General features: G+C 38.1%; 1 protein-coding gene and 1 pseudogene across 1 annotated transcript; both read right to left on the bottom strand.

The window, feature by feature from the left end:
* Positions 1 to 3,061: 3,061 nt before the first annotated feature.
* On the bottom strand, positions 3,062 to 3,984 carry LOC138986247 (olfactory receptor 10D1B-like; annotated as a pseudogene).
* Positions 3,985 to 9,555: 5,571 nt separating this feature from the next.
* On the bottom strand, positions 9,556 to 10,551 carry LOC102279386 (olfactory receptor 8G1). Its single transcript, XM_005902672.3, is given in 1 exon segment — positions 9,556 to 10,551. A coding segment is annotated over 1 exon segment (957 nt). The 5' UTR covers positions 10,513 to 10,551.
* Positions 10,552 to 15,552: the final 5,001 nt, after the last annotated feature.

Below are 15,552 nucleotides of genomic sequence, written 5' to 3'. Positions count from 1 at the left end.
TCCACAAAATATCTTGAATTTGCAGTAAAATATGTCCTACCTTTCCTGGTGGCTCAGACATTAAAGAATCTGCTTGCAATGCTGGATACCTGGGTTCAGTTCCTGTGTTGGGAAGATCCCCTGGAGAGGGAAATGGCAACCCACTCCAGTATTCTTACAGTCCATGGAGTCACAAAGAGTAGGAGATGTCTGAGCTACTAAGAACATACACACACCTCCAATTACAGTTCCTCTGATTAAATATGATTTTAGGGATGTTATTTACCCATTCTGGAGTTCAGTTCCCACATCTGGAAAAATGTGAATGATAATACACGTTTTGAGGTGTTAATATAAACAGTTAATAATGTTATATGGAATTTTTAAAGAGAACTTCTTGGCACATTGTCAGAAACTAAACAATGAAACTTATTTTGTTCTTTTTCTTTATAGCACTGGTTCTAATACTGAGTCATGATATAATTCTGCCTCACATTGTACTTTTAGAGTTTAACATGCCTCACTTAACAAGCTGTGTTAAATATTCCTGTTGTAACCAGAAAAAGGGCTACAAGTAGGTAGGAAACTTTAGTGAAAGGCTAAGAGTAATCTATTGGCTTGGAGCCACTGTTTTAGATAATCCTTAGACTAAGAAACCAAAGACATTTAAAACAGGTAATGAATGACAGTGATAGCTGATAGTTTCCAAATGGATGTCTGAGATAAGAGGTGGCAATAGAGTTAGGAGAGTTTGGCTCCAGAGATGTAATTAAGTATGATCAAGGCATAGAGTAAAATTAATGGAAAACAATGGAGTTGGAGAAAATAATCAGGACTCTATTTCCTTAAAGTCCTGAAACAGAAGGGAGAAGTCCAGTTCTGGGAAGAGTTCGAGTTGGCAATGAAAGCAAACCATCTCATCTAGGAAAACAAGGTAGGGATGTGGTATCCAAAAATCATTACTGAATGAGAAGAAAACATGATGGTTGCCCTGTTTCCACTGTTTGGTAAAAACACCTTAGGGGACAAGGGCTGTGACTACCGTTCCAGCTTCATCCCAAGAGCCAGAAGATGTTTCTGCCCTTTTGACTCTTGAGATACTTGATAGATTAGAAATAACTGACAGGGGCTTCCCTGGTGATCCAGTGTTAAGAATCCACCTGCCAGTGCAGGAGACATGAGTTTGTTCCCTGATCCAGGAAGATACCACATGCCATGGAGCAACTAGCCCACAAGAAGAGAAGTCACCATGAGAGGCCCTTACAGCCCAACTGGAGAGTAAGCCATACTCACCACAACAAGAGAAAAGCCCATGCAGCAATGAAGACCCAGCACAGCCAAAAAATAAATAACTAAATAAAAGAAATAACTGACAGATACGTTACTGAGGTTCTGCTTCCTCAACTAAATAAAAAACTCATCTGGGACTCAGAATTTCTTCAACAAATGAACTGTTGATTCTATTTAGTCAGTCCCCAACTAACTGTTTTCTCATTACCCTCCCTGAACCTAGTTTACTTTCAGTGTTGGAAAATGCTTTGCTAAAACTTATCCTAGCACAATGTAGGGATGTTTTTGTTAAGTCTTAAAACACAGGGAAATGAGAGCCTGACTTGCTTAGTATAAAGAAAGTTTCACACAGGAAATATTTTAATTGGGTCTTTAGTGGGTTCCCTGATGGCTCAGACGATAGAGAATCTGCCTGAGGTGTAGGACACTCAGGTTCAACCCCTGGGTCAGGAAGATCCCCTGGAGAAGGGAATGGCTACCCATTCCAGTATTCTTGTCTGGAGAATTTCATGGACAGAGGAGTCTAGCGGAGTACAGTCCACGGGAGTCACAAAGAGTCAGACACGACTGAGTAGCTAACACTGCACGACTGAGCAGCTAAATACTCTGGAAGGAGCATTTCTGTTAGACAGAATAAAAGGCATAGGGTTTAAGAGAAATGACCAGAAGAAATGTACTTTCCTTTAAAAACACGTATCATCTCATCACCCTGATATGAACTTTTAAACACAGTGTTGAACTCTGATCCTGAAAATAAACAAAAGCAGAACTGAGTTGTCTCTACCTCTCCTTCTTCTCTTCCCATCACCCCTTTCTCTTCCCATCATGCCTTTCTCTTCACATTACGCCCTTCTCTTCCAATCACTCCTTTCTCTTCCCATCACCCCCTTCTATTCTCATCTCCCCCTTCACTTTCCTTCAAATCTCTTCCTGGGCTAGAATAGCACATATCTCATGCTGTGCTCATTTGACAAAGAAAAAGCAAAGTTAAGGGACAGTACTAAAGTCACAACTTTCTGGTAAGCAAAGGATCCAAAACCATAGACCATTAGCAGTTTAGATTTTGCATGGGCTGCTGGTTGTGCTCAGGATTATAAAGACAAACTAAAATTGTGAATACTGAAAAGCCACAGAGCTAGTCACCCCTTCACAGACTCCCCCTGGCTACCTTCTTCACATTCTCTTTCATCTACAACTTCAAATCCCAGTCAAATCTTGTTTTCAGGTTGAAGACCAATAGACAGACTTTGTGGTTGATACAGTTCATTGATACCTATGATTCAGTCATTAGGAGACAAAGGTCCTGAGGTCTCACCCAGAGGTCCTTCTCCTTTAACAATTTCTTTTCATTTCAGAAGTTGCAGAGTACCACTGGAAGCCATATGGTTGAAACCTTCCAATTTTTTTTACAATCCCTAGACCTTCAAATGAGGGCTTATCTGATGCAGGCATTTGAGAGGTTGATCATATAATCATTATATGATTATGATCATATAATCATATAATCCTCAGCCAAGATGAGTAAGTGCTAGGGTAAGGGAGAAGGGAACAAGAGATTAAGAGGAGAGGAAGACAAACAGTGAGGGACAGAGGCCTAGGCTTTTTATTGCCAAATGGGAGCAGTAGGATATCTTATTATCCCTCCTGAGTAGGGCAATTTATTAGTTGTGTGACCTGGAGAAATTCACCTCATATCTTCAAATCTTAGCTTCTTCATCTGTAGTAAAAGGGAACAGAGATAATATCTGTGCAAATTCCTCTCACAAGCAATGTGGAGTCACCTCTATCACTTTTAGGAAATTAAGGCCACCTGCTCTAGCACTTTCCTCAGAGAATATTTCACTTTGTTATTTCTCAAGCTATAGATCAAGGGGTTTAGCATGAGGGTGACAAGGTTATTCAGGACCTGAACAGTTGCATTAAGTCAGGGATTACGGGTGGCGGTAGCTAGATGAGAACCACTGGCATAAAGGAGAGGAGGATGGCAGTGAGGTGGGCACTGCAGGTGGAGAAAGCACACAGTCGGCCTTCGGTAGATCAGATTTGAAGAATGGAGCAAATGATGCAGCTATAGGAGGTGAGGATGAGAAAGAAGCAGCTGAGGGGCATGAGACCCACACTGATGAACCCCACCACCTCCAGGGCCAAGGTATCTGCACAAGTCAGCTTCAGCATCACTGGGATATCACAGAAGTAATAGCCCACCCCACTGGGGCCGCAGTAGGGCAACTGGAAGGTAAGCATAGTTAGAAAGGTGGCCTGAATACATCCAAAAAATGAGGTGCCCATGGCTAGGATGGCACACACTCTGTGAGTCATGATTATTGTGCAGCACAGAGGGTAACATATGGCAACAAAGTGGTCATAGACCATTACCGTGTAGAGGTAACACTTGGTACAACCCAGGAAGTGGTAGAAGAAGAGCTGGGACATACAGCCTGGGTAGGAGATGGCTCAGCTGTTCCCTGCTAGGTAGAAGAGCATCTTAGGGGAGCTCACAGAGGGAAAAAATATGTCACACACAGACAGTTTACACAGGAAGAAGTCCATGGGAGTGTGCAGCCGAGCAGAGGAGACAGTTGTCAGTAGGATGAGCAGGTTCCCCATAAGGGTGAAGATGTAGAAGGACAGAAACAGGACAAAGAGCACGGTCTCCAGGTCCTCTGTGTCTGGGATTCCCAGAATAAACTCAGTCACCACCGAGGCATTCCTCATCTGTGTTAGAATGTTGGCCTTCAAAATAGAATACAGGTCTCCAAAGTATCAGCACTGATGTCAAACTCGGAAGCTATTTAATAAAGGACAAGCAATTATTTAATTATCTCATTATGTGTCCTTCTAGCAAGTGTAATTTACAAAACAACATTAATAAACTAAATATTTTTAAAGGAAGATTATAAAAATGTAAAGTGACTTTAAATAATTCCATATGAAAATGCTTTAGTTTCTTTTATTTTTAAATTTAAGTCTCAGAAACAACCTTATTAATTAAAAGAAGACATAAAAAGCACGGGGAGTTTTTAGGAACCTGATCATGTAGCTGGAAAATAACTGATCTGAGATTAAAACTCGGGTCTGATTGCAGTTAAACTTCTAACATCTCTGCTGTGAAAGCTCCCAGGAAATTTTACTTAGAGAAGCGGAGACCTGATGCTCATATTCAAATAATTGGAGAGCTGGTATGTTGATGTGCTGTGTGCTTATCCATGGTGAATAACATGTAAAAAAGTGGAACTAGTAAAAAGTTAGATTTTGTTTCAGTATAGGAAAAAATTAATGGCTGAGTCGCCTTGTTAAGTGTTGTGTTCTCATCATGATAAGGGTTTGATTATTTGTAGGATGATATTCTTTCAAATATGAAGAACTTGCCTTCCTAATTTAAATGCAAATTTTTCCTACCTCCACCCTTAATATCCTCTGAAATTCTTTGCCTTTATTACCTTGTTCATTTTTTCAAATATATCTGAAGAGGCAGACATTTAACAAGTGATTCTCCTGGTGAGCAGATGGCTTTGATTTAAATATGATAAATCTATCTACCTCCTAACAATAAGAATTATGAATATAGGTATAAAAGTTACAATAACAGCTTAATACCATTCTTAATGTATTTTAATAAAAGAGAGACATGTGCCATAGGGAAGGCCAGAATACCACTGAGCAAGAGTCCCTTAAAATGGCAGAAACTCTTTGGGATGCTTTTGTGTTTGGTCTGTAGTTTTTTTTTTTTTTTTTTTAGGAAGTAAGAATCTGTTGTATATAGTTGATTCATGTTGTTACATAGTAGAAACTAACACAACATGCTTGTAAAGTAATTATACTGCAATTTTTTTAAAGTATAAAAATTAATTAATTAAAAAAGAGACAAAACCGGAGTTATGTTAATAGAAATATGTCCAGGCACTGCTGAATGCTTCATGTACATTAACACCTTTAGTCCTTTCCACAATTCTCTGAGGTAGGTACGGTTAATTCCTATTTACATTAGGAAACTGAGGTACAAAGAGTTAAGAAAATTGACCAAGTTCCTACATCTTTAGATGGTAGAGTCAGATCTCCCACAAAGAACAGTAGGAACATCTGCTGAGTTATTGGGCTTCCCTGATAGCTCAGTTGGTAAAGAATCCACCTGCAATGCAGGAGAAGCCAGTTCGATTCCTGGGTTGGGAAGATCCCCTGGAGAAGGGATAGGCTACCCACTCCAGTATTATTGGGCTTCCCTCGTGGCTCAGCTGGGAAAGAATCCTCCTGCAATGTGGGAGACCTGGGTTCAGTCCCTGGGTTGGGAAGATCCCCTGGAGAAGGGAGCAGCTACCCACTCCAGTATTCTGGCCTGGAGAATTCCATGGGCTGTATAGTCCATGGGGTTGCAGAGAGTCAGACACAACTGAGCAAGTTACTCATGACTGAGCTGAGTTAGTAATTCTGCCTTTCTAACATTCATTCATAATAATGATACTTTTAAATAAAGATATGTTTATATTGCTTATTTGTTATAATGTAATTTTATTATCTCTTAATTCTCACAAAATCCTTGTGAAGTAGTGATATGAATCCCAATTTCTAAAAAAGAACACTGACATTCAGAGAGTTAGAAACTTTTCTAAAACTAAAAAGTGAAGAGCAAGTCATACTCAGATCTTCTGATTCCAAGTTTAGTGTTCTTTCCTCAAAAAAACAAAACAAAACAAAACAAAAAACCATACAGACACCAATTGCCCTTTTATGACTGAAAAACCACTCATAGATTCATTCTTAAGATTTGGAGAAGTCTTCCAGGCACCCCCACAACCACTGAAAAATTTATGGTACTAGATTGTAGCTCCAGAGAGGGAGGTGAGTCTATCAACAACATATATTTCAATAGGTCCCATAGGTACATAATTCTTCCCTGGTGCCTCAGACAGTAAAGCGTCTGTCTACGATGTGGGAGACCTGGGTTTAATCCCTGGGTCGGGAAGATCTCCTGCAGAAGGACATGGCAACCCACTCTAGTTCTCTTGCCTGGAAAATCCCATGGACAGAAGAGCCTGGTAGGCTGCAGTCCATGGGGTCACAAAGAGTTGGGCATGACTGAGCGATGTCATTTTCACTTTCACTTTCATAGCTACAGAGAAATTTCATTTCTTGAGGACAATTCCCAAGGGGATATCTGAGATTATGGTGCAGCATCAATGAAAATTTGCATCAAGAAATATCAGCCTATCTCTTTAGTTCACTTCTATTTATGAGTTCCAATATTCTGCAAGTTTTGCAGATATTTCCCCCACTGAACTGGCCTGAAATAGTCTCACTCATAGAAATAAATCCTACCTCTCTAATTGGGTGTTGATTTTTACTTTTGCAAGTTTGTCCATTTACATGAACAGAAAAGCATTTATTTAAAGTATGTATTCACATATTATTTGTTTTGTAAGTGCATGGGTGGGTGGTAGAAATTGATCAAGAAAATCAAAAGAGGAAAAAGTCAAGTAGGGTTCAAAGACTGATGAATTGAATGTGAATCAGAAGGGAAGGATACTTTTTCATATGATCCATACATATGAAAGGTTATACATATGAAAGAAATATCCGAGTTTGGAAAGGAAGATCTAGGGTTCACTCTAAGTATTGTGGATGATGCTATAGATTTGTATGTTATCCTTTCCAGGGTAAGAGCTGAAACTCTGAATGAGCATGCTGCAGAATTAATACCATCTAATGCCATAGTTCTTCTTCCCTTGGTTTATAGACTTCAAGCATTCCTGAAAAGCAAAAAGAAGACAGGCTGATCTGGCTAAATCATCATAAGTGATGATATTTTCTTATGATTCTAACCAACATCATGAGAACTGTTGAGTGTAGTGTCTCTTGGACAATTCAGAAAAGGAAACTTTCACAAATATTTAAGTACAAAACTTTATTAATTATTATAATATTTATCTTCCCTAAATGTCTATCATTTTGTCATTGCAGAAACTCATTTATAATAATAAATGTCTAATTTCATCAACAAAAGAGGCTGCAGGGGCAAACACTGGCATCTGCCTTTTTAAAGCCGGTTTCTTTCCACATTTCAAAACTATAACATTTCAAATGTTATACACCATTTCCAACAATTCCTGAGACACCACTGGTTCATAATAACTTGCCTTAGTGTGCCGATGTAACAGTGTAGCATCTATTATAAATCATATTATTTTCACATACCAACTAGGCAGCAATCAAGTTATTTTCAAGAGTCTACAGATCTGTCTTCTAGATCTATACAGAGTACATTTTGTATAGATCTTTATACTCTCTTATGTGTTTTGAAGATCACAGAAGTTATATTATGTAATAAAATGTTTCAGGATGGGTCTGACTGACCTAACAAACCCTTCTTAGAATATGAGAAAGCTGAAGGAAGAAGACCTGCTCATCAATGCATTTCAGTCCAAATGTGTATGAATATTAACTTTCATCTGGTTCTGATTAAATCTCTGAAGCCACTTTCCAGTAGTTTTGAATACAGGTAACAAAGAAAGTACAGAAATGAATGTGTCTGGTTCTCACATTCTAATAGACTTGATTGAATCCATGATGATTTATGAATTATGAATATGAGCCTTTAAACACCCTAAATCCAGCATCAGGAAATAAATTTTCACAAATAATTTATACTAATTAACTTCCTTCATGTGTTAAAATGACGTTCAAAATCCACTTGTAATTCAGTTCTCTCCCATCAACATAAATAACTGCTTGTGAAAAAGCAATTGAAGCTATTATTAAGTCAAATAGAATGATAAATTTGATGCTCCTCTTTTGGGGTTTCACCAATGCCGGAGCCGCAGGAGATGTGGGTTGAATCTCTAGATCTGGAAGATCCCCTAGAGTAAGAAATGGCATCCCGCTTCAGTATTCTTACCTGAAAAATTCCATGGGCACAGGAGCTTGGTAGGCTACACTCCATGGGGCCTCAAAGAGTTGGACATGACTGGGCAACTGTGCAAGCGTGCGCGCGCACACACACACACACACACATCCAGTGACAGCATCTTCAATTGTAACCCTGAGTTGCCTGGATTAGCAACCCATTGACTTGGTAATGGTAAGCCTGACATGCTCAGTATATAAAGTAAGTATTCACATATTATTTCTTTTGTAAATGCATGGGTGGGTGGTAGAAATTGGTCAAGAAAACCATAGAAGAAAAAGTCAAGCATGGTTCTTTGAACCCTGATACCTCAAAGATGTTGAATTGAATGTGACCCAGAAGGGAAGAGTACTTTTTTCTTATGATTTGTAAATATGAAAGGTTATACATATGGAAGAATTATCCGAGTTTGGAAAGGAAGATCTAGGGTTCACTCTAGGGTTTGTGGCTGATGTGGCTTCTGGTATAGTGCCAGAATTATGTAATAGATTCACATTTGTTTTCTAGAGTCCAGTCACGCATCAGAAACAAGGCAAAATCTAGGATTCTTAGAATTACCTAACATTAACAAAAAAGGATATTGTAAAAAAGACTTAAAGAAAATACATAATACACTAAGCTGGATAATGAATTATAGTAGGTCAGGCAGTTTTCATTTATCATAAAAAAGTGCCACTTAAGAAAGCAAAATATGAAACCTGGATATTACTGTTTATCTATCTATCTACATATATATTAGATGTAAGAATAAAAGTGTATACACATCTAAAACCATCTTTTATTTTCTTAACACTGTCTTTGAAAAGCAAAATATTTTAATTTTGATGAAATCCACACTATCAATTTCTTATGAGTTAGGATTTTGGGATCATATGTAGAAATTTTTTCCAAGCCCAAGGTTGGTTATCAACACAACTTAATGACTTGAGAAATCAGATATTCACAAGTTAGGATTTGGGAAAGATACTTTTCCAGATTCGATGTGCAAAAGTTAGAGATTACAGTCATTATACTGATAGCATATTTGCTGGTTTTTTGTGTTTTTTTTTTTTGGACAGAAGAAAGAATATTGATGATAACTTCTAGAAAATATTTCATTAACAGAAGGTTTATTATCAATTGTAGACAAGAACAGAGGGAGGGACGGTGCTGATGGCTTTAGTGGGCACATGTATCCACATCACCCTATTTCTTTTAATCTGTATCTCAGTGATGTTTATGAGAGAAAAACTCAGAGACAAATGGCATTACAGGCCATACAATGTGAAATAATGTCAATAGAATGCCACTAAATGTATGGATATATGTTAATAAATATATATTGACATGTGGGCTAAAATTAAATATCAACTTGCACAATAAAATAGCCAGTTACAGAGACTAAAACTTCATTCTCGTATTATTTCTGATCAGAAGAATATTCTTCTCTCTAGTATTTTCTTCAGGGCAACATTGACATCCCTGTTCCGTAGACTATAAATCAGGGGGTTCAGCATGGGTACAACAATAGTGTAAAACACAGAGGACACTTTCCCTTCATCCATGGAACTGACTGATGATGGCTGCAGATACATGAATGCTGCAGACCCATAGAAAATAGCCACAGCTGAGATGTGGGAGCTGCATGTGCTGAAGGCTTTAGATCTGCCCCGCATGGAAGGAATGTGGAGGACGCTGGAAATAATGAAGACGTAGGAGCTGACAATGATCAGGCTGGGGGCAAAGATGTTAAGTGCACTAAAACATAGAACCAGTAATTCATTGACATAGGTGCTAGAGCAAGAGAGCTTTAGGAGGGACAGAAGATCACAGAAATAATGGTTGATCATGTCTAATTTGCAGAAATGAACTCTAAGCGTGCAGCCTGTGTGAGAGAATGCACATATCAATCCCATCATATACACTCCCCAAATGAGGGAGAAACAGGCCTGATGTGAAATGATAATATTATACAGCAAGGGGCTACAGATGGCAACATAGCGGTCATACGCCATTGCAGCCAACATGTGACACTCAGAGATAGCAAAAAGGAGGAAGAAGTAAAGCTGAGTTATGCATTCAGGGTAGGAGATGATGTTCTTCTCTGTCACAAAGTTCACCAGCATTCTGGGGGTAATGACAGTGGACTGACAGAGGTCAATGAAGGACAAGCTGCTGAGGAAATAGTACATGGGGGTGTGCAGGTGAGAACTGAGCCCAACCAATATGATCATGCCCAGGTTCCCCACCACCGTGATCACATAGATTCCTAGGAAGAGGAGGAAAAGGGGCAGCTGGAGTCGTGGCTGTTCTGTGAGCCCAGCAAGGATGAATTCAGTCACTAATGAGTGATTTCCAGGGTCCATTTTCTTCTCGGCAGGTTCTAAGTTTAAAAAACAGAAAAATGAGTGTACGTGTGTATGTATGTGTGTGTGTGTGTGTGTGTATGTGTGTATGAGAGAGAGAAAGGCTTATGCATATATGTGTGTGTGTGTGTGTGTGTGTGTGTGTGTGTGTGTTTGGGTGTCAGAGGCAGAGAATAATTCTGCAGAGATCATTCTTTATCCATCATCAGAAGACATACATAATGAAGGTAATTCTCCAGTATATCCTGCTACTGTAGGATAAACAATCATTCTGGTTGAACTAGAATATAAATGATAAGCTTCAAGAACTTTGTAATTAAGATATTTCATAATGTTTAAGAGAAACAATAATTTATGAATTTTTAAAGTTAGTGAAAAGAAATGTTTCTAGTATTATTTCTGAGTATTCATCTTTCCTCCAAATTTCTATGTTCATATATTAATATCATCAATGTCAAATGCCATAGAACTTTCCTTTCATTTATAATAAGTAATATGGTGTATGCTTTCTATAATTAATCAAGAGAGGATTCACAAGTCTTTGAAAAGTAGTTATATTAGTTGGGGTTGTCTTCTTTAGTAACATCTCAACTTAAAATATCTGATGACCAGTATCATTTCACCTGAGATGTAATGCTATAATGTCTCAGCTTCCTTCTCCCTGGACTTAGAGTCCAGAGGGCAGAAATGCAACTGCTTGGCAGACATCATGTTTATACCTCAATAGGTTTTCCCACCCCATCCCACCCTATAGATTATCTTATTCTAAATAAGATAATCTTCAGTTCAGTTCAGTCACTCAGTCGTGTCTGACTTTTTGTGACCTCATGAATCGCAGCAGGCCAGGCCTCCCTGTCCATCACCATCTCCCGGAGTTCACTCAAACTCATGTCCATCAAGTCGGTGATGCCATCCAGCCATCTCATCCTCTGTCGTCCCCTTCTCCTTCTGCCCCCAATCCTCCCAGCATCAGAGTCTTTTCCAATGAGTCAACTTTTCACATGAGGTGGCCAAAGTACTGGAGTTTCAGCTTTAGCATCATTCCTTCCAAAGAAATCCCAGGGCTGATCTCCTTCAGAATGGACTGGTTGGATCTCCTTGCAGTCCAAGGGACTCTCAAGAGTCTTCTCCAACACCACAGTTCAAAAGCATCAATTCTTCAGTGCTCAGCCTTCTTCACAGTCCAACTCTCACATCAATATATGACCACTGGAAAAACCATAGCCTTGACTAGATGGACCTTTGTTGGCAAAGTAATGTCTCTGCTTTTGAATATGCTATCTAGGTTGGTCATAACTTTTCTTCCAAGGTGTAAGCATCTTTTAATTTCATGGCTGCAGTCACCATCTGCAGTGATTTTGGAGCCCAAAAAGATAAAGTCTGACACTGTTTCCACTGTTTCCCCATCTATTTTCAGGGGTGAGAATATAATGGCCTAAATACAAGCCATGTACTCCACCACTATGACCAGGGCATTACTGTACTTAGATTGATCTATACAGAAGCACTAAGTGTTAGATATGCCAACATTTAAAAAATATAATCATGTATTTTGCACATGCTCTCAAAAGAATTCAAAGATGGTAGAGATGTGGATGAGTAAAGTACATGCAAAATAAAATAAGTAATTTTAGTGTCAATTCAATACTAGTCAACAGTGATATGTTTTTTAAAAAACCAGTGTACCTTTGGTCTAGATTTGCAAAGGAAATGAGTAGGTACTAGAAAATAAAAATTCATATTCTTAACACTCAAGCAATGTTTGGACTATTGTGTTCAGTTTGAAGTAAAATTCTGCGTGTGATAAAGTAAAAGCTGCACATAAATATGATCTAGAAATATGATATTTTAAGATGGCTAAAACAACCGAAGATATTTTTTTTCCAGCAAAGGAAAAATTCTTGTGACACAGGGCAGTTATCTCAATGTTCATTATATGGCAGTGAGAGGTACTGAACTTATCTTATATGTTCAAGAGATTGAGTAAAATTAACTGCTTCAAATTATGAAAAGAAATATTTGGTTTTACAGTAAAGACAGATATCCCTATCATCAGACACACCCCAAGCTGACGATCATAAAAATTTGAGCACAGACTGAGTAACCACATACATAGCAGATATTCTTTAAGGACACACCTAATGGGTAGTTGGAGCTAATGTACTTCAATTGTCTTCATTCTAATGGATCCTGAATATGTTAGACAGTAGGAGATTGAATCCTCAGCTAAATACCATTCTTGCTGTGTGGTCTTGATATAACACGCTTACTCTCCAACTCTCTGAAAAACAGAAACAATAAAATCTACCTTCCATGTAAATTTTGATAAATGATTCCTATGAGATATTTAGCATGGTCCATACCTTTGGAAAGACCTTAATACTGTCAATGTTATTTTAATTTTGATCTACTGAGGTTGTTCCATTATATCTTTTGGTTCAGTGGCATTCTCATTCCTGCTATGATGGCTGGAGTACGTCTAGGCTGCATATTGTCACCCTGCTTATTTAACTTATATGCATAGTACATCATGAGAATCGCTGGGCTGGATGAAGCACAAGCTTGAATCAAGATTGCTGGGAGAAATATCAATAACCTCAGATATGCAGATGACACCACCCTTATGACAGAAAGCGAAGAAGAACTAAAGAGCCTCTTGATGAAAGTGAAGGAGGAGAGTGAAATATCTGGCTTAAAACTGAACACTGAGAAAACGAAGGTCATGGCATCTGATCCCATCACTTTATGGCAAATAGATGGGGAAACAGTGGAAAGAGTGACAGATTCTATTTTCTTGGGCTCCAAAATCATTGCAGATGGTGACTGCAGCCATGAAATTAAGAGACACTTGCTCCCTGGAAGAAAAGATATGACCAACCTAGACAGCATATTAAAAAGCAGAGACATTACTTTGCCAACAAAGGTCTGTCTAGTCAAAACTATGGTTTTTCCAGCAGCCATGTATGGATGTGAGAGTTGGACTATAAAGAAAGCTGAGCACTGAAGAATTGATGCTTTTGAACTGTGGTGTTGCAAAAGACTCTTGAGAGTCCCTTGGACTGCAAGGAAATCCAACAAGTCCACCCTAATGGAAATCAGTCCTGATTATTCATTGGAAGGACTGATGTTGAATTTGAAACTCCAATAGTTGGCCACCTGATGTGAAGTACTGACTCATTTTAAAATACCCTGATGCTGGGAAGGATTGAGGGCAAGAGAAGAAGGGGATGACGGAGGATGAGATGGTTGGATGGCAGTAATGATTCAATGGACATGAGTTTGAGTAAACTCTGGGAGTTGATGATGGACAGGGAGGCCTTGCATGCTGAAGTCCAGGAGGTCACAAATAGATGGATACAACTGAGCGACTGGACTGAACTGAACTGATGATGGCTGGATTTTTTTTTTTTTCCTTAAGACATTATCTTGTTCCTCCTTTCTACCTAAATACATACAATGATCCTGAAATTTTGAAGTTTTTACTAAATATAAACTTCCTAAATATTAATATTTTCCAAGGTCTCCAAATGAAGTTTGAATAAATTTCTGTCATTCAATGATTTATATCACCCAACAACAAAAACTTTTATTTTTATGTCCCACCAGGTGTCACATGTTTTAACTATTATACAAAACAGCCTTTGACAGAATCTCTTTTATGACTCATTATATTTCCTTATTTTCTCTCACACATTCCCAGTGTATCTGATGAAATCTATTCAATAGCTAGGGCCCTTAAGTTAAGGGCTTTAATAATGGAAACCCCATGTAATAAGACATTTTCTGTGAGCTGAGGATACCTTTCTCATGTTTACATTTAGTATGTGCTTAATTTTGTATCAATTATTATGAGTTACTTATTGGCTTTTCTTCTGTACTAGACTGTAAACTCAATACAGTGCTTGGCAATATGCCTTATATACAAGTATCAATAAATATGATTTTTTAATAAAATTATTGAATGGAGTGTAGTGATAAGTTCACATAGACTCCAACACAAGTGAACAAAGCTCTCACACTACGTGAGTTGAAATGAGTAAACAAAGAAATACTGGCCATACTTTTATCCAGCGGGGACAGAGAGATGATTAAGGGAACAGTTGCTCCTCAGGGAGTGTGGATATTAGAGTGAGGAGAGATAGAGACAGAAAAATAGCTACTCACATCTTTTCATCTGAGGGACCTAGAACAGAAGATTCAACTTTCTAAAGTCCTGTACAGGGATTCAGATACATCCCTCTTTGTCCCCAAAACACCAGTGCTGTGTATTCTTCTCCTCTATTTCTTTGTAGGGAAAATGGTTCTGGTGATGCAGGTGGGATAGTTCTAAGTTCTAACCTTGCAGGACTTCTTGTTGTTGTAGGGTCATAACCTAGAATACTCTGTTGTAATAATTTTGAGTCACTGGTCCTGACTTCTGTTGAAGTCGATGGCCCCATGCAAATGTTGGTTGATGTGAATGGTGATTTATAATCTGAGTATTGATGCTAAGAGTCAGATGAGGAACAGATAATGCTAATGATCTCCCACTAGGATCATATCCCAGAAGTATCAACTCTTGGGAAAAGTTACAATTAACAATTCCCTTTTCTCACTTTGACTCTCTAGTGTTTAATAGTGTCATATAGTTATAATTTATCATTTTTGTTAGATTATAGGTTGGAAGCAAGGCTGGGATAGATCTTATTATAACTCTGGTGAATTTCATGTCAAGCTATATAAGAATTCAGAATTTTAGGAAACTTTTAGACCTGCATTAAAGGAACATTCTAAAGTGATTTCACACCAGAGATTAAAAAAAAAAAAAACCAGAAAAAATTGTGTGCAATATTTGAACAATTTTTTTCTCCTTGACATATATTAACTGTATTTTAGATGCCATGATATATTTATATAGCAGTAGTACTTGAAATATTTTAACATGCAGGCTGCAGGAAGGTTTCAACTGGTTATTATCATAACCCCATGAAAAGTTCCTAACAAGTAGAATAAGTTAATGATTTATCTAACTCTATAAAAAAAGAAATATTGAGGAATAAT

Source organism: Bos mutus, chromosome 29 (genome assembly GCF_027580195.1).
Source record: "Bos mutus isolate GX-2022 chromosome 29, NWIPB_WYAK_1.1, whole genome shotgun sequence".
NCBI classification, from domain to species: domain Eukaryota; kingdom Metazoa; phylum Chordata; class Mammalia; order Artiodactyla; family Bovidae; genus Bos; species Bos mutus.
The sequence above is the reverse complement of the archived record's forward strand: the minus strand, read 5'-3'. Positions and strand labels throughout refer to the sequence as shown.